Source organism: Argentina silus, assembly GCF_951799395.1.
Source record: "Argentina silus genome assembly, chromosome: Y".
NCBI classification, from domain to species: domain Eukaryota; kingdom Metazoa; phylum Chordata; class Actinopteri; order Argentiniformes; family Argentinidae; genus Argentina; species Argentina silus.
The window spans coordinates 26,548,446-26,573,855 of NC_139654.1; the positions used below are offsets into that span (position 1 = coordinate 26,548,446).

Sequence of the window (25,410 nt, forward strand, 5' to 3'; positions counted from 1 at the left end):
GTCTTCTTCTTCTTCTAATAGATAAAATATAAACATCAGCATAAAACTTAGTTATAAAACTATGCCGGAAGGCCATCGATCCCAGGTGCACGGCCTGAAGAGAGCTGCTGGACAGCAGATGTTAAGTCCTGCAAATTGAGGTCCGCATCCAGGCCCCCACTCTGCTTAGGCCTGAGTTTAGGCAGGTCTCTTAGAATCTCCTGCATGCTCTGCTGGTCACTACCACTATCCCCATATACAGTGCCTATACAGTGGTATTCAGACCCCTTCACTTTTTCCACATTTTGTTGTGTTATAGACTCAAATTAAAGTGGGTTAAATGAAAAGAATTTGCCATCAATCCACATACAATACCGCACAATGACAAAGCGAAAACACGTTTTTAGAAATGTCAGTAAATTTATTAAAATTGAAATACAGTAATAACTCATGTACAGAAGTATTCAGACCATTTGCTATGACACTGTTAAAAATAGCTAAAATGTCATCAACAAATCACTCAATAAGGGGAATTGAGTCCATCTTAATGCAAGGATAATAGTTCATGTAATTTTGGAATTAATATATTGGTTTTTATCAGGACTCTGATTTGCATAGGAATCAATTACACACTGTGTAGATTAATTTTGTCTTGATCCTGACAAACTCCCCAGTCCCTGCCAGTGACAAACATACCCATAACTTGATGCAGCTACCACTATTCTTCACACAAGAGATGGTGCGGAAACTGCATTACATGTGCTGGATTTGCACCAAACTTACCGTAATTTCCGGACTATTAAGCGCACCTGAATATAAGCTGCACCCACTGAATTTTTAAAAAATAATTATTTTGAACATAAATAAGCCGCACATGTCTATAAGCCGCAGGTGCCTACCGGTACATTGAAACAAATGAACTTTACACAGGCTTTAACGAAACACGGCTTGTAACAAAAATAAAAAATTAGCGGTAAACAGTAGCCTACCAAGCCTACCGACCTCATCCATATTTATGATGTCGTGCGGGCCGATGGAATGCTCCGCTATCTTTGCATCAGTGAATTTGCGGAAGTTTGAAACTTTTTCCTCGTAGTCGGGAGGGAGCTGCTGACACAGACTCATCCGTACCCTGATGGACAGGCCTTTACGTATCATAAATCTGAGACACCACGATGGTCCACCTCTAAAATCCTCAAACTTCATTGCGGTGGCGATTGTTTTGGCTTTCAAAATGACTACCGTAATCAGAATGATGGGAAGTTTGAGCGCGCTCGATTTAATCTAAACAGTTACATTGTTTCACCTTAACCCGTTCGGCAATTTCATTGGTCTAATGAAAGCTTCATGCCGCCAAAAAACTGAGCACCGTCACACAATGTGTTTTTTGCTCAGTTTTTTGGCGGCATGAAGCTTGTGAAAGCGGGAAAAATCCATAAATTAGCCGCGTCATTGTTTAAGCCGCGAGGTTCAAAGCGTGGGAAAAAAGTAGCGGCTTATAGTCCGGAAATTACGGTAATGCTTTGTACTAAAACCAAATAAAACACTTTTCCAGCCACTTTCTTTGCTTTATCACTTTAATTCATTTTTGCAAACACAATTATGGATACGAGATTCTTTTCCATAAAGGGATTCTTTTTGGCCACTTGGTTATAGACTATTTTGTAGAGTGACTGATTGTCCCATCGACTGTGCTTTTTCCTCTCCACCATTTTTGTATGTCTCCCCAGGGTCGCATTCCTGAGCAGTTTTGTTCCTCTTCATTTGCTCAGTTTGCAATGACAACCTGATCCACACAGTGTGTAATTGATTCCTATGCAAATCAGAGACCCTATAAAAACAAAACATATTAATTCCAAAATTACATTAACTATTATCCTTGCATTAAGATGGACTCAATTCAACTTAGAGAGATTTGTTGATGACAGTTTTGCATTTTAGCTAGTGTCATAGCAAAGGGCCTGAATACTTCTGTACATGAGGTATTTCTGTATTTCAATTTTAATAAATTTACTGAAATTTCTAAAAATGTGTTTTCGCTGTGTCATTCTGGGGTATTGTGTGGATTGATGGCAAATTCTTTTAATTTAGAGTCTATAACACAACAAAATGTGGAAAAAGTGAAGGGGTCTGAATGCTTTCCAAAGGCACTGTAAATCTGAATAAAACTCCATAGTAAGCCTCCTAATTTAATTTCTCTATCGTTATTGCTCCTGTTGGCAGGCGAAGGTGAAACATCTGCTTCCACTGTGCAGTCTTCGGAAAAAAACAAAAAATACAGTTGGAGCATCCATATCTTTTTGCATAGAGATGCATGCTCTAATGAGTGCACCTTTAACCTGGTCCAGCAGAAAAGTGCCAAGCTCCGCCCTTTTAGCCCTCAGCAGGCCCTGTAGCCTGGAGTCATTGTGGTTAATCAGGCCACATTCAATGTCGCTGATCTCGCTCCAGTTGGCATATGGTACTCCTAACCATGGCTGTTGTATGTGCTGAGTACTGCTGGCAAAAACCCAGAAGTTTAGTCTTCCCCACACCTCCCACCAATGCTTCAGATTTGTAAACCGATCCTTATTTTCTTTCCATTTTCCCCAAAACCAACAAAACCGGTCACAAAAAGAAACATCCTGCAGTAACTTGACATTAAGCAACAATATGGTGATCTGAAAAAAACATTTGGAAAGATATAGGAATCCACAACCCTATTGGAGCTTGCCATAATGACATACACCTTGTCTAACCTCGCTGCACCCGACCATCTGACACTTTAACCCAAGTGTATTGTCTGGCTGACTGATGAACCTCTCTACAAATCAAACAACTAATATTTCCTCATTACCTGTGCTAAAGCCTCCCCAGACCAAGGATGAGGTTCCTCCCCATTCCTATCCTTTGTAAAAATCAGTGGTACAGTTCCAATCTCCTCTCATCACCATCCACATATTCCTATCATTCTGCTGTAGAGCCTGCCCCAGCTTCTCAAACAGGGCCGCCCTGTCAGCCCCCCTATTAGGAGCATACTGTTATGGAAAATACATTCATATAACTATTTTCAGGTTATACACTTTCATATGACTGATACAACTTGTGTAACTACTGTGATTACATTTTCTCTTGCCACACCTCTAAAGTTCTATAGCCATTGTTCTAAGAAGCATTGTATAATTACCATGTGAACAGCGGTAGTTTCGGACGGAGTGGTGAGAGAGAGCAATAATGGGGGGACAGGCGCATCCTTCCCGATAGGTGTGAAATGTTGAACGCCGATTAATCAGTAAGAAAGCGCTGACTGATCAGTGAGAGAGTCTCCCCATTGTTCATTCTCTCCCGCCCTTTCTCACGTAAGCACAAGCCCATCAGCCGATAGATTTGGCGGCGACTCCCATTATGTTCAAACTGTATAAAAGACAAACCTGATCATTGTCTCTTTAGACTTGCACTGAACGGAACCCCGGATCTACGCTGGGTTGCTGTTACGCTCTTGTCTCTTGTTTGCAAGCAATAAATACCGGACTCAGATATTGTGGCTACTCAGGATTTGTTTCTTGATTCTTACCTCCGAAGAGCTAAAGTACAGAGTGGTAAATCCTAGACTTCCACCACAATACGCATTAATAAACAAAATCTTGAACCCCTGTATTTCAGCCTGTACCAGTAACAGTCGCCTCTTCCCATGGCTAAGAGAGTACTCCCCCTTCCATTCCATACCACAGACCGTCTCATTATCAGTCACTGAGGGTTTCCTGCAAAAACCCTAGACTCATTTTCTTCTGTCCGATGGCCTCATATGCCACTGCCCTCTTAGTCCTCTCTCTCTCCCACGATTAATGTTTAAAGACCCCACACTCAGACACTCCATAAGAAAGAGATTTATATTTAAAAAAAATGTTTTAAAAATAAATAAAAAGAGGAAGAGAAAACACAAAAAGGGCAGAAACCGTAGAGAAAAACATCCCATGTGACTTATTCATTTTTACTTTTTACTATGGGCAGCTCTGTTCTTCCTAGTCCTTTTCCCAGTATGTTTCCCAGTCACAATAGTCTGCCGAATAGCCGTTAAAACCTTCTTCAGCCTGAAGCGCTTTCTTTCACTAACCTCCTCATAACTGTGAATTCTCTGGATTGTCTGCATGGACTCCACAAACGTATTCACATCTGGAAAAAAGTCCTGAACTTTCACACTCTTACCAAACGTTTCATCTAAAAACTCATTTATGTCCTGCAGCGAGTATAACTAATCTGACTATCAATGCCAAACACACCAGATACATCTGATAGCTTCCCATCTCCACCTCCTCACCACTGTAACAGATCCGTCTGCACCATAAATACACTTTCCACCTTGGCACCAAGGAGAAGACATCCTGATTGCCACCTTGGCACTCACCCCCTACGAAAGAGAGCAGTCACAATTACCTTTCGGATTATAATTATCGGTCCAGACCACTTGGCCTGTCACCTTGGTCCTTAGAATACATGCATACCATTCCAGGGTCTATAGGATATACATCCCGTTTCTATAGGTGGAGACGAATGTCTCAATGTTATGAATGAGACTGCTGGCTTAGGTGTCAATACTGAGCAGATGGGCTGGAGACAACAATGATACTGTATCAATTGTTTACCTTAAATAAAGATAACTTATTTTATTAAGATCAGACTTGAATGATTTTTCCTTACACCGCCTTCTGCCGCTACCTCCTCCGGCTCAACTACAACGCTCTCATAGCTCGGCCCCGGTGTGGCCTCCTCCCCCACCTTGTCGGGAACTACAGCAGGCTCCACGCGCTCCACTACTGGAAGATTCTCACTTACAGGGGCCTCTGTCTGTACACTGCTTGCTGGCAGCGAATCCTCTCCCGACACAGACACCGTACTCTCCTCTCCCCCTACCCGAATCCTCTCCCCACACCCTACTCACTTCCTCACAACCATTCTACCCCCAAACCAACTGAAACAGCGCTTACCTGTTGCTGAACCCCCTCTGGGTTGCCGGGGCCACTAGTACTGGGCGTAGCGTCCTCCGGTTGGGTCTGGTCACCTACCAATCAATCTCCTTCTCCTGCTCCGACCGAGCTGGAGCCAGTGCACTCCTCAGCCCAGTTTTTATGTGGACACGCATGCCGCTTATGTCCAAAATCCCCAGATTCAAAACAACGCAAACTACCAGTGCTCACGTACACCATGTACGATTTTCCCTCAGTTACATTGAAAATTCACATCCAGGGTTTGATCCGGCGGGTCTAAAAAATATAAAGACCTGCCACCGAAAATGTCATGTTTGAGTGATTCCTTTTTACAACCAAGTAAAAGTTACCATCTTGATTGAGCTGCCAACATTCCAAATCGCACCGACTCACGCTCAATGTCCTCGTTGGGAATAAACGGGGGAACATTAGATGTGGTGACTTTTGCCGTTGGCGAAAAAAAGGGGGTAAAAACCTCCTTCACCCACACACTACTCTCAACCAGTTGATTTGCTGATTTCTCGTTTCATGCAGAAACACAACTACAGCCTTGTTCAACCGTGCCACCGAAGCTATCAGAAAGAGATGGAGAGAGAGAGAGAGTGTGTATGTGTATAGGCATAGTCTTCTAATAAGTGAGAAGTGTCTTATCAGATTGCTGCACACAATGTTTCTCTGTGGCAGACAAAAGCTCCACGTGTCATCACCACAAAGAGGAAGCATTTTGTCTTCTTTTAGCTTGAGATTCTCCTGTTTAATTCAGCTGTGTTTTTTTTTTCATATTGGTTTCATCATTTAGAAATAACAACCATTTGTATACATAGTCCCCCCTATTTCAGGGAACCAGGCTTGGAAAATTGGCTTGACAGATGTTTCTGGTACATCTAAGATTTATTTTTTTAAATTTGAAATCAGGGTCCTGATCCCAAGTTTGGGAACTGTTCCTCTATGGTATGTCTTGCATCACTCAGACAAACAAACCCTCCTCATGCACGATTAGACTGGCCTTCACAAAGCACAGGCAAATTATAGAAGCTTTAACAAACATGCCCTGAAGAGCTATTTGCCAGTATCTGACAGTTAGAACACAAAATTTGGGACAGAGGGGAGAGGAACAAGATCCATTTGTGTGTGTGTGGCTGGACAGCAAAGAAATCATGCCCATTGTTTTAGCTGTAATGAATCAAGAACAGTAATTTTTGAACAGCTTGGCGCTGGATTGTATAAACAAAACCAGACTGGTGTATTCATGTCAAAATGCGCAAAAAATACAGCTAAAAAAACACTGAGTCCAGTTGCTTTGTGTCTTAGTGTAGTGTACAGACCTCCAAAAGTGAATAGGGAGTTCTGAGCTGTTGATTCTCATCATGCCCAAAGTATATTAGGGGATTTTAATGTCCATGTTTGTTGGCCCTCAAATGCACTTGCCTCTGCTTTCATTAACCTCATTGAATCATTTTATCTTGTTCAGTCTGTAAGAGATCCCAACACCTGAAAGGTCACACTCTTGACCTAGTGATGTCCTCCCATCTTACTATTAATGATGATAGAGACAAACGATATTCATGTGTCCAGAATATTCCTGTTCGCTCTCGCTTCCTTAACTCTGCTACAGCCAGTGCATTTTCAGAGGCCTTTTCGAACAGTATTGCTACTTCAACAGCTCCCGTTCCCTCCCATCAGACTGTTGATCTGTTAGATTGTTTTCATAGTTTGTTCACCAGTTCACCTCTCCCATACATTACCTGACTGTTACTTACAATCTTGAAAGGGTTTCATCTGATACAGGAACAAATGAATCCAGGTTTGCCTCCAATTTGTATCATCCTCTTCTTGTCCCCTAGATATTGTCCCTACTAGACTACTAAAGGAAGTAATGGAAACAGTCTGCCCCAGCATTTTGGCTATTATTAATAGCTCCCTGACCACTGGCTCAGTACCACCTTACTTTAAGGATGCTCTTGTCCAAACACTTCTTAAAAAGCCAAGTCTGGACCCATCGGTTTTAAGCAATTTTAGACCCATTTCTAAACTCGCCTTTTTATCCAAAGTTTTAGAGAAGGTTGTCTATAATGAACTGACAAGCTATCTGGAAAGAAATGTTTTATTTGAAAAGTTCCAATCTGGTTTTTGCCTGTCATAGCACTGAAACTGCTCTACTTAGTCACAAACAAGCAGCTGATTCAGGTCAGTGTTCCATTTTAATTTGCCTTCATCTTAGCGCGGCCTTCGATACAATCGATCGTACCATTTTAATAAACCGCTTTAGATATTGTGGAGGGATTACAGACACCGCCTTAAAATGGTTCTAGTCCTACCTCTCAGGCAAACAGTTCTCTGTTGATCTAGGAAAGTGTGCCTCTTCTTCAGCCCAAGTGAACTTGTGGTGTGTCACAAGGCTCCATTTTAGACACAATTTTATTCTCATTATACAGTGGGGGAAATAATTATTTGATCCCCTGCTGATTTTGTTAGTTTGCCCGATTACAAAGAAATGAGCGTTCTATAATTTTTATGGTACTTTTATTTTAACAAATAGAGACAGAATATCAACAAAGAAGTCCAGAAAAAACACATTATATAAAGTTATAAATTAATTTGCATTTGATCGAAGGAAATAAGTATTTGATCCCCTACAAACCAGCAAGAATTCTGGCTCATACAGACCAGTTATATGCCCATGAGGCACACAGATTAGTCCTGTCACTTTAGGAAAAGTACTCCTAATCTCTGCTTGTTATGGGTATAAAAGACACCTGTCAATAGAATCAATCTCTTCCATTCCAACCTCTCCACCACCATGGGCAAGACCAAAGAATATTCAAAGGACATCAGGGTAAGAGTTGTAGACCTGCACAAGGCTGGAATGGGCTCCAAGACCATCAGTAAGAAGCTTGGTGAAAAGGAGACAACTGTTGGTGCAATTATTAGAAAATGGAAGAAATACAAAATAACCATCAATCGCCCTCGGCCTGGAGCTCCATGCAAGATCTTGCCTCGTGGGGTAAGGATGATCATGAGAAGGGTGAGGGATCAGCCCAGAACTACACAGGAGGAGCTTGGTAATGATCTCAAGGCAGCTGGGACCACAGTCACCAAGAAAACCATTGTTAACACACAAATCCTGCAGTGCCCGCAAGGTCCCCCTGCTCAAGAAGGCACATGTACAGGCCCATCTGAAGTTTGCCAATGAACACCTAAATGATTCAGAGAAGGCTTGGGAGAAGGTGATGTGGTCAGATGAGACCAAAATTGAACTCTTTGGCATAAATTCGACTCTTCGTGTTTGGAGGGAGAGAAATGCTGAATGCTACAATCCCAAGAACACCATCCCCACCGTCAAACACGGAGGTGGAAACATTATGCTTTGGGGTTGTTTCTCTGCTAAGGGTACAGGACGACTTCACTGCATTGAGGGGCCAATGGACGGGGCCATGTACCATAAGATCTTGGACGAGAACCTCCTTCCCTCAGCCAGAGCACTGAGGATGGGTCTTCCAGCATGACAATGACCCAAAACATACAGCCAAGGCAACAAAGGAGTGGCTCAAGAAGAAGCACACTAAGGTCATGGAGTGGCCTAGCTAGTGTGACGGTCGCAGCTACACTCCGCCCGGGTCTGTGTTTGTTGTTGTGTGTGTTCTGTGTTTGTTTCCTGAATGTTGTGCAGCAGGCTCCATATGGTCCATGGTCCGAAGGCTCCGCCCACTTCCTGGATGATCAATCCATTCCACCAATCAGCCCAAGCCACATGGACTATAAAAGCCTACTGAGTCACTGTTCTGGAGCTGTGCTAGCTCACCACCCTTGTGTGTATTGTTCGATCTTGTTTAGAGTAATAGTGATTATCCATTTAGGGATACTGGTTGCTGTGAGTGTGATTTTGAGGAGGTTTAGCTTGAGGAACAGGTAACAGTATTTTCACTTTATTATTATTAGTCACTGATTTACACAACTTCACCTTGTCACGTAGTTTATTCATGTTAGAAACACTAGGGCTAGGGGCGACTGTGGGTTTATGTACTTTTGTTTGAGATTGTTGTTTAGTTAGTGAGGTTTTGGTTTATTGGTGTTTACTTTTATTTTAAGCTCAGATAGGAGCAAGGACTCACTCTTTTTGGAGTCCAGTTTTCTTTTGTGATTATTGTTTATTTGTTTCTTTGATTTCCCCTGCGCCCATAGGGAATTTGCCTCCTTTTGTTGTAGTTTTGGGGGATCTAAAAGACAGTACAATTTCCCTGTTAATAAATAACTTTAATAATTACCCACACCATCGGGTTTATGTTGCTTCTCTTTTCCCTAACGAGCTAGGGTCGTAACATAAGTGGGGGCTCGTCCGGGATCATATCCATCTTAAATCTGTTAAAAGATTTTCCTGGACCCAACAAAGTTGTTAGTGGCTAGGAGTTGAGTTGTCTTTTAGAGATGGCCTCATTTGAAATAGAACAGTTCATGACCAAGCCTACCATCGAGCAAATCGATGATTGTAGAAAAGACGAGTTAGTCCAAATAGCAACCCACTTTGGTCTCCAATTTCCCAAACGAATAGTTAAAAAGGAGTTAAAAGCGCTAATCATGGAGGAATTGGTGGAAAAGGGTCTTGTGCTGGCTCAGGGAGAGGTGCCTGAGTTGGAGGCTGGTGCGGCGGCAGGTCAGACCAAGCCCAAAACTGATCCTTTTACAGTGGAAGGTGAGCTGTTTAAAACCCCGTTACGCAAAGAAGGGGATATCACCTTGCCTCAATTTGATCCTTCACCAATTGCCAGTACTGGGTCCCTCGGAGACATGGAGAGGCAGAAGATGCATCTTGCTTGTCTCCAGATGGAGGCCCAGGAAAGGGCAGAGACGAGAACCTTAGAGGCCCAGGAAAGAGCCGAGGCCAGACGGCACGAGCTGGAATTGACAAAAATTGAAGTAGAAAAAGCTGTGAGAATACGGCAGTTGGAGCTTGAGTCCCAGAGGGAGAGCCAGGCTGCACACATGTCGACCTACTCCACCACTTCACCCCACCAATCTTTCTATGTCAGCAAACATATTGTATTAGTTCCACAATTTAAAGAGACCGAAGTGGATTCCTATTTTAGTGCGTTTGAACGCATCGCTTCCGCATTGAATTGGCCAGTTGAAGTTTGGGCCCTGTTACTGCAATGCAAACTCTCTGGTAAAGCTCAGGAGGCAGTAACTGCGCTTCCCATTGAGCATAGTTTAGATTATGAGCAAGTAAAAGCCGCTATTTTGCGTGCCTATGAATTAGTGCCGGAAGCTTATAGACTGAAATTTAGAAATCTTAGAAAAGCCCCGACACAGACCTTCGCTGAGTTCGCTAGGGAAAAGGGAACTCTTTTTGACAAGTGGAGCAGTGCGTGCAAGGCTACTGATTATATTGCACTGAGGGAGTTAATTCTTTTAGAAGAATTTAAACAGTGCTTGCCAGACCGTATTGTTGTTTATTTGAACGAACAAAAAGTAAATTCACTTTCTTCTGCTTCCGTGCTGGCCGACGAGTATATACTGACTCATAAGACTGTTTTCCCGTCAGTCTCTGCTGAAAAGTCTCGTCCTGCTCTGGCTGTGCACACTTCTTCCTTTAAGACACACAATCCAAAGAAAGAAGATAGGGAGTGTTTTTATTGTCATAAATCTGGACATGTGATTTCAAATTGCATACTTCTTAAAAACAAAGAGCAGCAATCTTCTCAGAGGGTATCACATCCAAAGGGCGTTGGATTGGTCAAGGTAGAGTCATGTTTTAACACGGAGTCTACTGCTACCGACGTGGATAAATGTTTTAAACCATTTATATTTGAGGGATTAGTTTCACTGACAGGCGAAGCTCACGATCAGCGCCCGGTGCGTATTTTAAGAGACACCGGTGGTTCGCACTCTGTAATTCTGTCCAGTGCCTTGCCGTTTACAGAACAGTCTGCGTGTGGCTATGGCGCAATGTTGCGTGGGATTGAGATGGGTTATATCCCTCGGCCCGTACATAGAGTACATATAAAATCAGAGCTAGTTACAGGTTTCTTTCCTGTCGCTGTGTGTCCAGCGCTGCCTATTAGTGGTATCACACTTTTGATGGGAAATGATATAGCTGGGGGTAAGGTAACTCCTACTCTAGAAGTACTAGACTCGCCGCAATTTAGCGAATTATGTGAGGTGGAACCGCCTCACTCAGAGCTGTTTCCTTTGTGTGCAGTTACTCGCGCACAATCGCGTAGAAAGCAGGTTGAGCATAGTGATGTTTATCTTGCTGACAGTGTGTTAATGCGAGCATTTTCAGGAGAGGGTGAGATGGAGGGTGTTTCAGTTTCTCCTGGGGAGAACGTTACAGAGTCAGTGCGCTCTGCTAATCTCAACCCGTCCCTTCCAGTGACCCGTGAGCGTCTGCGCGCTGCGCAGGGGGCTGACCCTACGTTATCGAAATATTTCTCAGAAGTGGTGAGTGTCAACAGTGAAAAAGAGAAAAAGGTTGTCTATTTACTTGATAAGGGTGATTTGGTTCGTCAATGGTCTCCTTCCGTAGTTGATGGTGGTGAATGGAATTCTGTCTTTCAAGTAGTTGTTCCCGCTGAGTACCGGCAACATGTTTTATCGGTAGCTCATGAAAGTCAGTGGTCAGGACATTTGGGTATTACCAAAATCAGATGATCCTAAGGCATTTCTTTTGGCCAGGGTTAAAATCTGATGTAGCGAGATACTGTCGCTGTTGCCACATATGCCAGCTGGCAGGGAAGCCGAATCAACCTATTCCCCCCGTCCCGTTGCATCCCATACCTGCCATAGGAGAGCCGTTTGAAAGGGTAATAGTTGATTGTGTTGGTCCTTTGCCCAGAACCAAAAGTGGAAATCAATACTTGATCACCGTTATGTGCGCAGCCACTCGTTTCCCAGAAGCTGTCCCAGTGCGCAACATAACCGCTAGTTCAGTGGTGAAGGCCTTAACCAAATTCTTTTCTACATTTGGCCTACCCCGTGTGATCCAATCTGACCAAGGCACAAATTTCCAGTCCAAACTGTTCAAGCAGGTACTGAAAATTTTAGATGTACATCACATCGTTTCCAGTGCCTACCATCCTGAAAGTCAGGGTGCCTTAGAACGGTGGCATCAGACGTTAAAAGCTATGCTCCGAAAGTACTGTTTGGAAGATGGAAAGAGTTGGGATGAGGGTGTGCCATTCATGTTATTTGCAGCCCGTGAAGCTGTCCAAGAATCCCTAGGATTCAGTCCTGCGGAGCTTGTCTTTGGCCACACACCTCGCGGTCCGCTTAAGTCACTGCAAGAGCGATTTTTGTCGGCCGACTCCGCTGCTGAACGGAATGTGTTAGATCATGTTAGTCAGTTTCGTGAGCGTTTGCATCATGCCAATGCCAAAGAGGCTCTAGCCAGGTCACAAACTGTGATGAAGCGTCATTACGATCGCTCTGCTGTTCCCAGACGTTTTCAGATCGGTGATAAAGTTCTGGCTTTACTACCTATCTCTGGTTCTGCCCTGTCAGCGAAATTCTCTGGTCCTTACGACATTCGTGAGTGTCTTAGTGACACAGATTATGTGATTAGCACACCTAAGAGACGGCGAGGTACTCGCGTCTGTCATATAAATATGTTGAAACGTTATTACTCCAGAGAGGAGTTAGGAGCAGGTAAGGAGACAGGTCAAGTTGTCCCAAAACCTATTGTCCCGGTGAATTGTGCGTTACTCGTAGCAGAGAGTTCGCATGTGTCTGAAGAGGACCTTATGGCACGTCACTCATCAAATCAGAGTAGTCGGTTGGTGAATTCTGAGATGTTGAAGGTGTTGCCACAACAATTAATTCACTTGTCAACTGAGCAGCAAGTAGAGGTGATGGAATTGATAAGGCGTTTCCGTTGTATAGTTGGAGATGTTCCCACTCAAACCACCGTTGTTCAACATGATATTGATGTTAAGGATGTGAAACCCATTAAACAGCATCCTTATCGTGTTAACCCGGTTAAACGGGCATTGATGAAAAAGGAAGCAGAGTACCTGTTGCAACATGGCTTAGCCATACATAGCTCTAGCTCCTGGAGTTCTCCGTGTCTGTTAGAGACTAAACCTGATGGTTCTCCTCGTTTTATAACGGATTTTCGCAAAGTAAATGCCGTTACGGTTCCTGATTCTTACCCACTCCCGCGGATGGAAGATTGCGTTGACAACTTGGGCACGGCCAAATTTGTTAGCAAATTAGACCTGCTCAAAGGTTACTGGCAAGTACCCTTAACTGAACGCGCTTCTCAAATTTCCGCATTTGTAACCCCTGATTATTTTTTACAGTACACGGTCATGGCTTTTGGGATGTGCAACGCTCCCGCTACCTTTCAGAGGTTGGTGAATACAGTTTTGGCAGGAGTGCCTAACTGTAATGCTTACCTTGACGATCTGATTGTGTACACGTTGTGGCACCCGCCCCGTGCCTAAGCCCATGCGCGAGTGTGGGACGGTGGTAAATGGAGTATATATCTCGCCTCGCTCTGTTTCTGCTGTCCCTCTCTTGCCCCGTGTTGTCTGTGGCAGGACCATGTATGGAGTTCCTGCGCCCCAAGGGGCCACAGCTGCAACCCGTGGAGATAATCACCGTATGCCCATACATGGAGTTCCTGATAATCAAGGCACAGCTGAAGGGCATCAGCAGGAGCAGCAGAGACCGTACAAAAGGAGCCAACGGAGCACCCAGTGGAGAGGAGTTGCTACGGCGAACCACGGAGCAGTTGATGAGAGAAAGAGTAAGCCAAGTCACCGTTGTCCTGTGTTTGATCCCTGACCATAGGAGAGCCCCCTTTGAAGCCCGACCCCGAGAACGACTGAGAGCCCGCTACGTTGCCAACCTTCGCCTGTCTGACTACCCCGCTGCCGCCCCGACCTGGAACGTAAGAGGACCACCCACCGTGTACCGAACCCCCTGCTATCTTCCCGAAGGACGGATCTCCTGCGAGGCCCTTGAACGACACGACGCCTTCTCACCCCCACCCTCTCTCTATCATTTCCCTCTCCCCGCTAATCGAATAAATATTGTTGACTGTAATTCTGGTGTGGACCTCTCTGATTACACTGTGTTTGGGTCCGTGACGCGCCCGCACACCCCGGCGGTCGTCACAACGTCTACTTGGGAGGAGCACATAAAAGTTTTGGAGCAAGTGTTCACTCGGCTTGCTGACGCATCCCTCACAGTGAATCTAGCAAAGTGTGAGTTTGGAAAAGCCAGTGTCACTTATTTAGGCAGACAGGTAGGTCAAGGTCAGGTGCGGCCTGTGGAGGAAAAAGTCTCTGCTATATCAGAGTATCCAGCTCCCACCACTAGGAGAGCTCTTCGCAGATTTTTAGGCATGGCAGGATATTATAGGAGTTTCTGTCGAAACTTTTCCACCATAGTTCATCCGTTGACCACAATACTAAGTCCGAAGGTAGGGTTTGTGTGGACTCCTGAATGTCAAAGTGCTTTTGACAATGTGAAGTCTTTGTTAAGCCACTCCCCTGTGCTCGCGGCGCCAGACCTCTCCAGGCCGTTCAAGTTAGAGGTTGATGCCAGTGGTGTTGGAGCTGGGGCTGTGTTGTTGCAGGAGGACCTGGTTGGAGTTGATCACCCTGTGTGTTATTTTTCAAGAAAGTTCAATAGGTATCAATGTAGATATTCAACTATTGAAAAAGAAACTCTTGCTCTGCTGTTGGCACTCCAGCATTTCGAGGTGTACGTTGGGTCCAGTCCTTTGCCGGTAGTGGTGTTCACGGATCACAACCCTCTTGTGTTTCTCAATCGCATGTATAACCACAATCAGAGACTCATGAGATGGGCTTTGATAGTGCAGGACTACCATTTAGAAATCCGGCACAAAAAGGGCACAGATAACATAGTAGCTGATGCCCTGTCTAGAGTGCTCGAGGAATAGATTTCAGAGATTTGGATGGTGAGAAATTTTAATAAATCTATCAAACATTTTTTGGATTTGTGTCTTAAGGGGGGGGGGTGTGACGGTCGCAGCTACACTCCGCCCGGGTCTGTGTTTGTTGTTGTGTGTGTTCTGTGTTTGTTTCCTGAATGTTGTGCAGCAGGCTCCATATGGTCCAAAGGCTCCGCCCACTTCCTGGATGATCAATCCATTCCACCAATCAGCCCAAGCCACATGGACTATAAAAGCCTACTGAGTCACTGTTCTGGAGCTGTGCTAGCTCACCACCCTTGTGTGTATTGTTCGATCTTGTTTAGAGTAATAGTGATTATCCATTTAGGGATACTGGTTGCTGTGAGTGTGATTTTGAGGAGGTTTAGCTTGAGGAACAGGTAACAGTATTTTCACTTTATTATTATTAGTCACTGATTTACACAACTTCACCTTGTCACGTAGTTTATTCATGTTAGAAACACTAGGGCTAGGGGCGACTGTGGGTTTATGTACTTTTGTTTGAGATTGTTGTTTAGTTAGTGAGGTTTTGGTTTATTGGTGTTTACTTTTATTTTAAGCTCAGATAGGAGCAAGGACTCACTCTTTTTGGAGTCCAGTTTTCTTTTGTGATTATTGTTTATTTGTTTCTTTGATTTCCCCTGCGCCCATAGGGAATTTGCCTCCTTTTGTTGTAGTTTTGGGGGATCTAAAAGACAGTACAATTTCCCTGTTAATAAATAACTTTACTAATTACCCACACCATCGGGTTTATGTTGCTTCTCTTTTCCCTAACGAGCTAGGGTCGTAACACTAGTCTCCAGACCTTAATCCTATAGAAAATTTGTGGAGGGAGCTGAAGCTTCGAGTTGCCAAGCAAAAGCCTTGAAACCTTCAGGATTTGGAGAGGATCTGTAAAGAGGAGTGGACCAAAATCCCTCCTGAGATGTGTGCAGACCTGGTGACCAACTATAAGAAACGTCTGACTTCTGTGCTTGCCAGCAAGGGTTTCTCCACCAAGTACTAAGTCATGTTTTGCTTGGGGATCAAATACTTATTTCCTTCGATCAAATGCAAATGAATTTATAACTTTATATAATGTGTTTTTTCTGGACTTCTTTGTTGATATTCTGTCTCTATTTGTTAAAATAAAAGTACCATAAAAATTATAGACCACTCATTTCTTTGTAATCTGGCAAACTAACAAAATCAGCAGGGGATCAAATAATTATTTCCCCCACTGTACATGCTTCCACTAAGTCAGACTGTCCATAAACACAATATTTCCTTTCACTGTTGTGGCCGAAACCCAGTTATATCTTCTCATTAAACCCCATGAAGTTTAGCTTCTCTTAATGATTGCTTGGAAGATATTAGATGTTGGATGTCCCAGAACATTTTACAATTGAATGACAGTAAATCTGAGGTAGTCATATTTGGCCCTCCTAGCTCCATGGTAGCAACAGAGGACAGTCTTGGCTGTCTGTCCGCCAAGGTGAAATCTTCAGCTTCATACTGACCTCAATTTCGAGAAACAAATCAAAACAGTTGTACAGTCATGTTTTTTTATCAGTTGAGAAACATTTCCAAAATACAAAAGTAATCCATGCATTCATCTCGCTTAGATTATTGCAACTCCCTCTATTCTTCCCTCAGTAAAAAGTCCCTCTCACTGTTACAGATAGAATGTGTTGAGTTTTACTGCTTTTATTTTGTATGCTGCTCTTATTCTTTTTTATGTGTCTGTGTTTTACTGTTTCAACTTTTTTTCAACTGTTTTTCTTTTTCTTTGCATATATGTTTATCTATTTGTAAAGCACTTTCTAAAATTGTTCTAAAAATGTGCTATATAAATGAAGTTTATTATTATTACTAAATTACTGTATAAAATGATTGCAAGGAGATGTTGTTGTGAAGAAACCAAAGTAATAGTTTTGGTATTGCCCCCAGGTGTTCATGAACGACCAGCAAAAAACAATTGATCTAAAAATAATCTTACAAAAAGCAATATTGGTTGACTTAGTATGTGACGGACAATCACTAATCAATGTAATTATACTCTTAGCAAAAATATTCATTTTTATCTTAAAATCTGTGCAATGTTTCAGGAATTACATGAGACATCACAGCACAACTGAAAAATATATTGCATCAGAAAACCATGAGGGGGTTGTATAACGAGAGGTGGGATGGGCTGGGAGCAGCTGAGGGGTGGAATTAAAAAGAAATGTCAAGAACTATACCAATAAAAAAATTAAAAATATCTTAGCATCTACACCAGGAATAATACCAAATATAAACATAATGGACGTAATTACCATCGAATAAAAAAAATACACAGTGGCTTCGGAAAGTATTCAGACCCCTTCACTTTTTCCACATTTTGTTGTGTTATAGACTAAATTTAAAATGGATTAAATCTATTCTTTTTTGCCATCAATCAACACACAATACCCCATAATGACAAAGCGAAAACAATTTGAGATTTTTGCTAATGTATTGAAATTGAAATACAGAAATACTTAATTTACATAAGTACTCAGACCCTTTGCCATGACACTCTTAAAAGTTGCTCAAATGCAAAAATGTCTTCAACAAGTTGAATTGAGTCCATCTGAGTGCAAGGATAATAGTTCATGTGATTTCGGAATGAATATCTTTAATTATTATAGTCTCTGGTTTGCATAGGAACCAATTACACACTGTGTAGATTAGGATGTCACGACCAACTCAGCAAATGTCATAATTTTCTCTTGATCCTGACAAACTCCCCAGTCCCTGCCAGTGACAAACATACCAATAACATGATGCAGCTACCACTATTCTTCACACAAGGGATGGTGCGGAAACTGTATTGCTGGATTTGGACTAAACTTAATACTTTGTAGTAAAACCAAATACAGCAAGGAAAGTGGATCACTTGAATTCATTGTTGCAAACACAATTATAGATGTGAAATTGATTATTTTCCATTAAGGGATTCTTTTTGGCCACTTGGTTTAGACCAGTTTTGTAGAGTTACTGAGATGATGTTGTCCCATCGACTGTGCCTTTTTCCTCTCCACCATTCAACTTTGTAGATTTTTCGAAGTCTCCCCAGGCCTCAGGGTCGCATTCCTGAGCAGTTTTGTTCCTCTCCATTTGCTCAGTTTGTAATGACAACCTGATCCACACAGTGTGTAATTGATTCCTATGCAAATCAGAGACCTTATAAAAACAAAGATATTAATTCCAAAATTATCCACTATTATCCCTGCATTAAGATGGACTCTGAACAACTTAGAGAGATTTGTTGACGACATCTTTGCATTTGAGGGTCTGAACTGTAAATGAGGTATTTCTGTATTTTAATACATTTGCAGAAATTCCTGAAAACGTGTTTTTGCTTCGTCATTATAGGGTATTGTCTGTGAATTGACGGCAAAAAATATTAATTTAATCAATTTCAAATTGAGTCTATAACAACAAAATGTGGAAAAAGTGAAGGGCGAATACTTTCCGAAGCCACTGTATATAGACAAATAAAAGTACCTAGTAGATGAAATATTTGTAATAACTGTTCAAATACATAAAACAAACAAAGTACTTGGGTCCTCCAAAGAGGGGTGGGCTGGGCAAAAATAATAATAATAACAATATCATTAATAATAATATTCTTTTCATGTCCTCCAATTAGGGGAGGGTTGGGGCAGGTTAAAAAGGGACAAATGATGCAAGCAATGCTATCTGCTATAATTTAAGTTCCAGAAGGGTGTGTCCTTCTGGTCGTATCTAAGCCAAAACGAGAGAGTCAGGGGGCTTTGATCTGTGGCTTTGGGCTGTGTCTTTATCATCTTTAGGTGATCATTACAGGACAAACTCCGATTGGTGATCGATTCATTTTTGGGGGGGGCTGGAAGAAGTAGAGGGTCGACATTTGGACTGGGGACCACAGGGGAAGTGTCTGAGCCTCTGGTATCCGAACACGCTCATTGATTCTTCAGGAAGGGCCTTGAGGAAAAAAATGCCAAAAATGTTCCTCCTTCCCATCCCCCGCCCTCTATTTGGCTGGTTTCAGAGATCAATGTACATCTTTGCTCGGGAATTAACTTTTTCAGTCCCGTATCTAGGGAGAACAATGGTAGCAAGTACTGTTGCTTTGTGTGTCTCCGGATCAAGGTTAACAAAGCATGGGTTGCAAGCAAGGTTGCAGGGGGGCTAAGGAACACTATGTGGGTGTTCACTAAGAGGAAGCGCATGTATGTACACAGCTGCATGTATTGAGCTCATGGTGCTGGGCGGGAACAATAAAGACATTCCCCAGCCTGTGGTCCTGTCGGTGGTAGTTACAGTACGCATGTCGCTGTGCGTACACGTCTGAAACAGCAGCTCAGCTAATGTGCAGTTCTTATTTGATTACAGGTTGGGAGGGTTAGGGTGACGTGAGAGTGTAGTGGGGGAGCTGTGGATGCAGCAGACACTTCCTTGTGAAAGAGGTCTCCTAACCTCAATGAGACCACCTGGTACAAGCACAATCGCAACCGTAAATGCGATAGTGGGATGCTTGGGACGGCCTGACTCTCACCCCATTGAAGTTGAGATTGAACACGGTTGAAGTTAGGCTTAAGGCTTCTAGGCTTAGAAAGAGATGTGGACTCAAGTCACACATTTTGCGACTTGAGAAAGAAAACAAAAAGACACTTGACCCCCAACTTGAGCATCTGTGACTTAACTTGGACTAGCGCTGTATGACTGAGGGGATTCCCCCCTCACAAAGGATCAGCACGGCTTTCCTACCGTGTTAAATTCTCTTATTACGCCGTAAACTTAGATTTCACGGCAATTCTGTTGTTCAAATGCATATGGGAAAATATGGTTAAATTCTGTTCTGCCCAGCCAGCAGTTGCAGGACGGTAAGGGGGGGAAATATAGCACTGTCCTAATATATTGAACGGTTTAGGTTAAGTAAGGGTTAGGGTCGGGTCATCCCAAGGATCCCACTTAGCATCTACCACAACCGAAGGGTAACCATCAGATAGGAACTAAGTCAGGCATATGGAGTACAATCTGTTGCTGTGGTTAAACTGTACTTCCTGGGAAAACAATGGTTAAATGACAAGGAGAACACACATGAAGTACGCAGCTGCATGCAGGTTCTTTAGGTTGTTTGGTAAAGCTGTGTTGTGCAATGATGAACTTAGTGTGGAGTATATCTGTATAGCTCAGGCTGGTAGAAGTAGAAATCAGAGGACGGGCTTGTTGTAACGCATGGAGTGGAATGGTATCAAAAACTTGCGTCTCCACTGGTGGAGCTGTTGTATTGTCATAGCAACGGTACTTTGTAGGTGTAGCAGTATGAAGTCACTCACAGTTCATCTCGTTGCCGTTGTGACAGCACCATGGTGACAGGGTGGTGTGGCAGGGGGGGGGGGGCAAAGGTTAAATTGACTCAAGGTACGAGACGTGTGGACAGCCTGCAGACAGTCACCAGCCAGGTCTACACTGCATATTGAGAGAGAGAGAGAGAGATCAGTATTAGGCATGCATGACATGATGTACAAAAACAAGAAAAGGCAGGGAGGGAGGGGGAGGGGTGAGAGAGAGATGAGAATTAATTTGACAGCGTAAAAGGCCATCAGTGTCTAAGCCAGCTCATGAGAAAGAGATCAAACGCACAGAGAAAGAGCGAGGGATCATGGCAGGTCTTTTATTGAGAAATGGACACCGACAAAGACGGGAGCAGGAGCACAGTGGAGCCGACCATCATCTCTATGGCAGAAACGTGACATCAAGCACGGAGTGAAAACAGATGAAACACCTGATGAAGGGGGATGTTAAGCTCTCACAGTCAGCTTCTTTCGGCTCTACACTCCAAAAGTTTGGATTTGAAATCAAACAATTACTATGAGGTTAAAGTTGAAGATTCTCAGCTTTTATTTGGTGGTTTTGTGTACATATTGTTTTCACCATTCTGAAATTACACCACTTTTTATGCATAGTACCCCTTTTTCAGGGTTCCCAAAGGTAATGGGACAGATTTATCAAAAATCCAAATTAGGCACTCATGTTAAGTATTTATCATCACTTCCGGCCAGGCTCCCTGCCTCTGCCATCAGACCTGCGGCTCATCCAGAACGCTGCAGCCCGCCTGGTGTTCAATCTCCCCTAATTCTCCCACATCACCCCGCTCCCTTCACTGGCTCCCAGTAGTAGCTCGCATCAGATTCAAGACCCTGGTGCACGCCTACAGAGCGGTAAAGGGAACCGCACCTCCCCATCTGCAATCGACGGCCCTTCTCCGTCTTGGCACCCCAGTGGTGGAATGAGCTTCTCTTCACCGTCAGGACAGCAGAGTCACGACCGATCTTCCGCCGTAGATTTAAGACCCATCTCTTTAGGGTACACCTGGGTTCTTCCTCCTCAGACCTCTCTACCCCCTAACACCCGACATTACCGTTATAAAATAAATAAATAAATAAAGTTTCTTCCTTTCTCTACCACTGTGACTGCCGATGTTACTTGTTCTTATCAAAGGTTTTACTTACGATCACTACTGTATAGTTGATTCACTTACTTAGACAAATGTACTTATTGTAAGTCGCTTTGGAAAAAAACATGCAATAACTGCCTGAAGTCTATGACCCATTGACTCCACCAGACGCTGGGTATCTTCTCTGGTGATGCTCTGCCAGGCCTGTACTGTTCTTTGTTTTGAGTTTTGCCTGAAATCTCATCAGGAAATGAAATGCATGTTCAATTGGATTTAAATCTGAAGATTGTCTTGGCCAGTCAAGACCTCTCCACTTTTTGGCTCTGAAAAACTCCCTAGTTGCTATGGCAGTATGTTTGGGGTCATTGTCTTACTGTATGATAAAGCACCTGTAACAACGTCCGTGTACACAGAGAGGCAGACGCAGCGTGTCGGTGAGGGAAAGGTCCCGTTTATTCATCAAGTCAGTAATAGTTAACATAAACTATAAACACTCGGCGACTTTCCAGTCGCCCTCCTTCTCCTCGAACGCCGAGGCACACACATCTTAAACCATCTAGTCAACGAGGCTTCATTTGCAACAGGTGTGCAACGGAGCTTCGCTGACGTCACCCTGGCCACGGTCCTGTAGCTCCCTCTACAGGCCGAACGCTGCATGTCCCCCCACAGCACCATCCAATGAATTTGGAGGCATTTGCTTGCACTCGAGCAGACAAGATGTTATACATAGCTATACATGCCCAAACCTAACACCCCTTGCACCATGTTTCACAGATGAGGTGATATGCTGTAAATCTAGGGCAGACATTTTTTCTCCAAACTTCCCTTTTGCAATCACTCAAACAGTGCCTTCGGAAAGTATTCAGACCCCTTCACTTTTTCCACATTTAGTTGTGTTATAGACTCAATTTAAAATGGATTAAATTAAAAGAATTTGCCATCAATCCACACACAATATCCCAGAATGACGAAGCGAAAACACGTTTTTAGAAATGTCAGTAAATTTATTAAAATTGTATGGTAAATTTAAAGACAATATAGGGGTTAGCAAGCCCACACCTAGCGAAGAGATCACAGGACAACAGATGGTCCTAGGACATTTGGGGAAGGCAATAAAAGGGGGTAAGGTCAGATTATGGGGTTGACTAGAGGGGAAGAAAACAAAGGATCAAAGCTGCAGAAACAGGATAGAGTGATCAGAAGACAGGATAAACAAAGTTGTAAACGGCCAGGACAAAAGGCTTTTGAAAACACCCTGGGCCAATCAAGATTTCGGTAGACAAACTGGCGCCTGGGCAGGTGGGAGTAGCCCACCTTGATGACGAAATGTAATTCTTGAATGTTATTGGTGTATGTAGACAGGAACTAGAAGTTTGTTGAATGTTGACCTGGGTAAAGTCTATAAAGACAGGTGACAGACGAAAACTCAGGGTCAATTTTGCAAATTTGAACGAATCAACAGCTCCAGTTAACAGTATTTTATTTCAAAATACTATTATTTAAATTCTACGACAATTGAAATACAGAAATACCTCATGTACATAAGTATTCAGACCCTTTGCTATGACACTCTTACAATTAGCTAAAATGTCATCAACAAATCACTCAATAAGTTGAATTGAGGCCATCTTAATGCAAGGATAATAGTTCATGTAATTAATATTTGGTTTTATATGGTCTCTGATTTGCATAGGAAATGCAAATCCGAGTCTAAGAGCTTTGTCTCTGGTTAAAACCTAAAAAAAACACAACAGTAAAAGTCAACTACACGCGACAGCATGAGATAGGAACTTACACACGACCGTGTGAGACAGAAAACATGCAGGGGAAATATTTAGTGGTATTTTGACACGGATAGGCATGAAACTTAAAGCCTACAGGAGGTTCGTTCTGCGCAGGGAGTAAATTGGTTTAAAAATTTAAAAAAAATAAAAATTGGCTTCTAAAAAAATCTGAGTGGTTGGTGAATTTTCTCATCCACCAGACACCTTGGCTAGTCGACAAAAAAGTAAATTTTATGCCCTGGACGAAACATACCTGAATTACCAGAAGCACGTCAAGCCAATTGTCCCATTCCTTTTGGGTACCCTAAAATAGGGTAAAAAGGGTTGTAATTTCTGAATGGTGAAACAAATACCATCCAAACTTCTGCAATATAGAACCGAAAGAAGAAAAAATACTTCAGGTGTCCCATTACTTACGCAGGGCACTAACTCCTCCACTGGTCTGATTAGACAGGACAGATGAGGAATAAACTAGGCACCACCTGACCTTTGAACAGTGACATCACTTCCATGCCAGCTCTGCCTGCTGCTCAATGGCCCCGGGCTTCCTCTTCTCTCCTGCTCTCCTGATCTCCCATCTCCACTGGTCTGACTGGACAAGACAGGTGAGGAAAAAATATGTCTGGAGGAGACAGACCTCCCACCTGTCTAGTTCGCTCACATCAGTGCACAAGGGGCAGGAGACGAGGAGAGAAAGCCTACGGAGATGGTGTCCTGTCACACACCACCGGGGCACAGAGTCAAGTTGCCCCTACAGTAGCCCAGAGTTTAAAAGGTTGCCACTTGTGTGACAATGTTGTTGGCATACCGCGACGGCAGTAGGGAATCGACTATTTGACATGTTTTATTTCAATAAATTCACCTCTGCAAAGCAACCACCAGGAGGGATCGTTGAGCAAGCAATGCCTTTTTGAGTAATATGTAAACGCATAAGACTCATACACAGTGCATTCCGAAAGTATTCAGACCCCTTCACTTTTTCCACATTTTGTTGTTATGTTACAGCCTTATTCTAAAATGGATTCCATTCATTTGTTCCTCCTCATCAATCTACACACAATACCCCATAATGACAAAGCCAAAACAGGTTTAGAAATGTTTGCTAATTTATTAAAAATAAAAAAACTCAAATCACATTTCGATAAGTATTCAGACCCTTTACTCAGTACTGTGTTGAAGCATCTTTGGCAGCCTCAAGTCTTCTTGGGTATGACGCTACAAGCTTGATACACTTGTATTTGGGGAGTTTCTCCCATTCTTCTCTGCAGATCCTCTCAAGCTCTGTCAGGTCGGATGGGGAGCGTTGGTGCACAGCTATTTTCAGGTCTCTCCAGAGATGTTCGATCGGGTTCAAGTCCGGGCTCTGGCTGGGCCACTCAAGGACATTCAGAGACTTGTCCCGAAGCCACTCCTGCGTTGTCTTGGCTGTGTGCTTAGGGTCGTTGTCCTTTTGCAAGGTGAACCTTGGCCCCAGTCTGAGAAGCGCTCAGGACTTCATCAAGGATCTCTCTGTACTTTGCTCCGTTCATCTTTCCCTCGATCCTGACGAGTCTCCCAGTCCTGCCGCTGAAAAACATCCCCACAGCATGATGCTGGAATTCTGCAGAGATGGAAGGTGATCACATCTTATTGTACTCTAGATCTGGAAGGTTCTCCCATCTCCACAGAGGAACTCTGGAGCTCTGTCAGAGTGACCATTGGGTTCTTGGTCACTTCCCTGACGATGGCCCTTCTCCCCCTATTGCTCAGTTTGGTTGGGCGGGCACCTCTAGGAAGAGTCTTAGTCTAGACTTCTTCCATTTAAGAATGATGGAGGCTACTGTGTTCTTGGGGACCTCCAATACTGCAGAAATGTTTTTGTACCCTTCCCCGGATCTGTGCCTCCTGTCTCGGAGGTCTACGGACAATTCATTTGACCTCATGGCCTGGTTTTTGCTCTGACATGCACTGTCAGCTGTGGGACCTTATATAGACAGGTGTGTGCCATTCCAAATCATGGCCAATCAATTGAATTTACCACAGGTGGACTCCAATCAAGTCGTAGAAACATCTCAAGGATGATCAATGGAAACTGGATGCACCTGAGCTCAATTTCGAGTGTCATAGCAAAGGGTCTGAATACTTATGTAAATGTGATCAGATTATTTTTAATAAATAAGCAAACATTTCTAAAAACTTGTTTTGACTGTCATTATGGGGTATTGTGTGTAGATTGATGAGGAAAAAAATGAATTTATTCCATTTTAGAATAAGGCTGTAATAAAACAAAATGTGGAAAAAGTTAAGGGGTCTGAATACTGTTGTCACGGTTCCATGACT

The 25,410-nt window shown here is 43.2% G+C and overlaps 1 protein-coding gene across 1 annotated transcript in view; it reads right to left on the minus strand.

Moving 5' to 3' along the window:
- The window catches only part of LOC310823815 (lissencephaly-1 homolog A-like), a gene marked incomplete at both ends in the record, with an annotated part of 57,011 nt that extends 36,793 nt beyond the window's left edge, over positions 1-20,218 (minus strand). Inside the window, 1 exon segment of the mRNA XM_083696683.1 lies at positions 20,187-20,218. Within this exon segment, the coding sequence (XP_083552809.1) occupies positions 20,187-20,218 (32 nt within the window).
- Between the last annotated feature and the right edge of the window lie 5,192 nt (positions 20,219-25,410).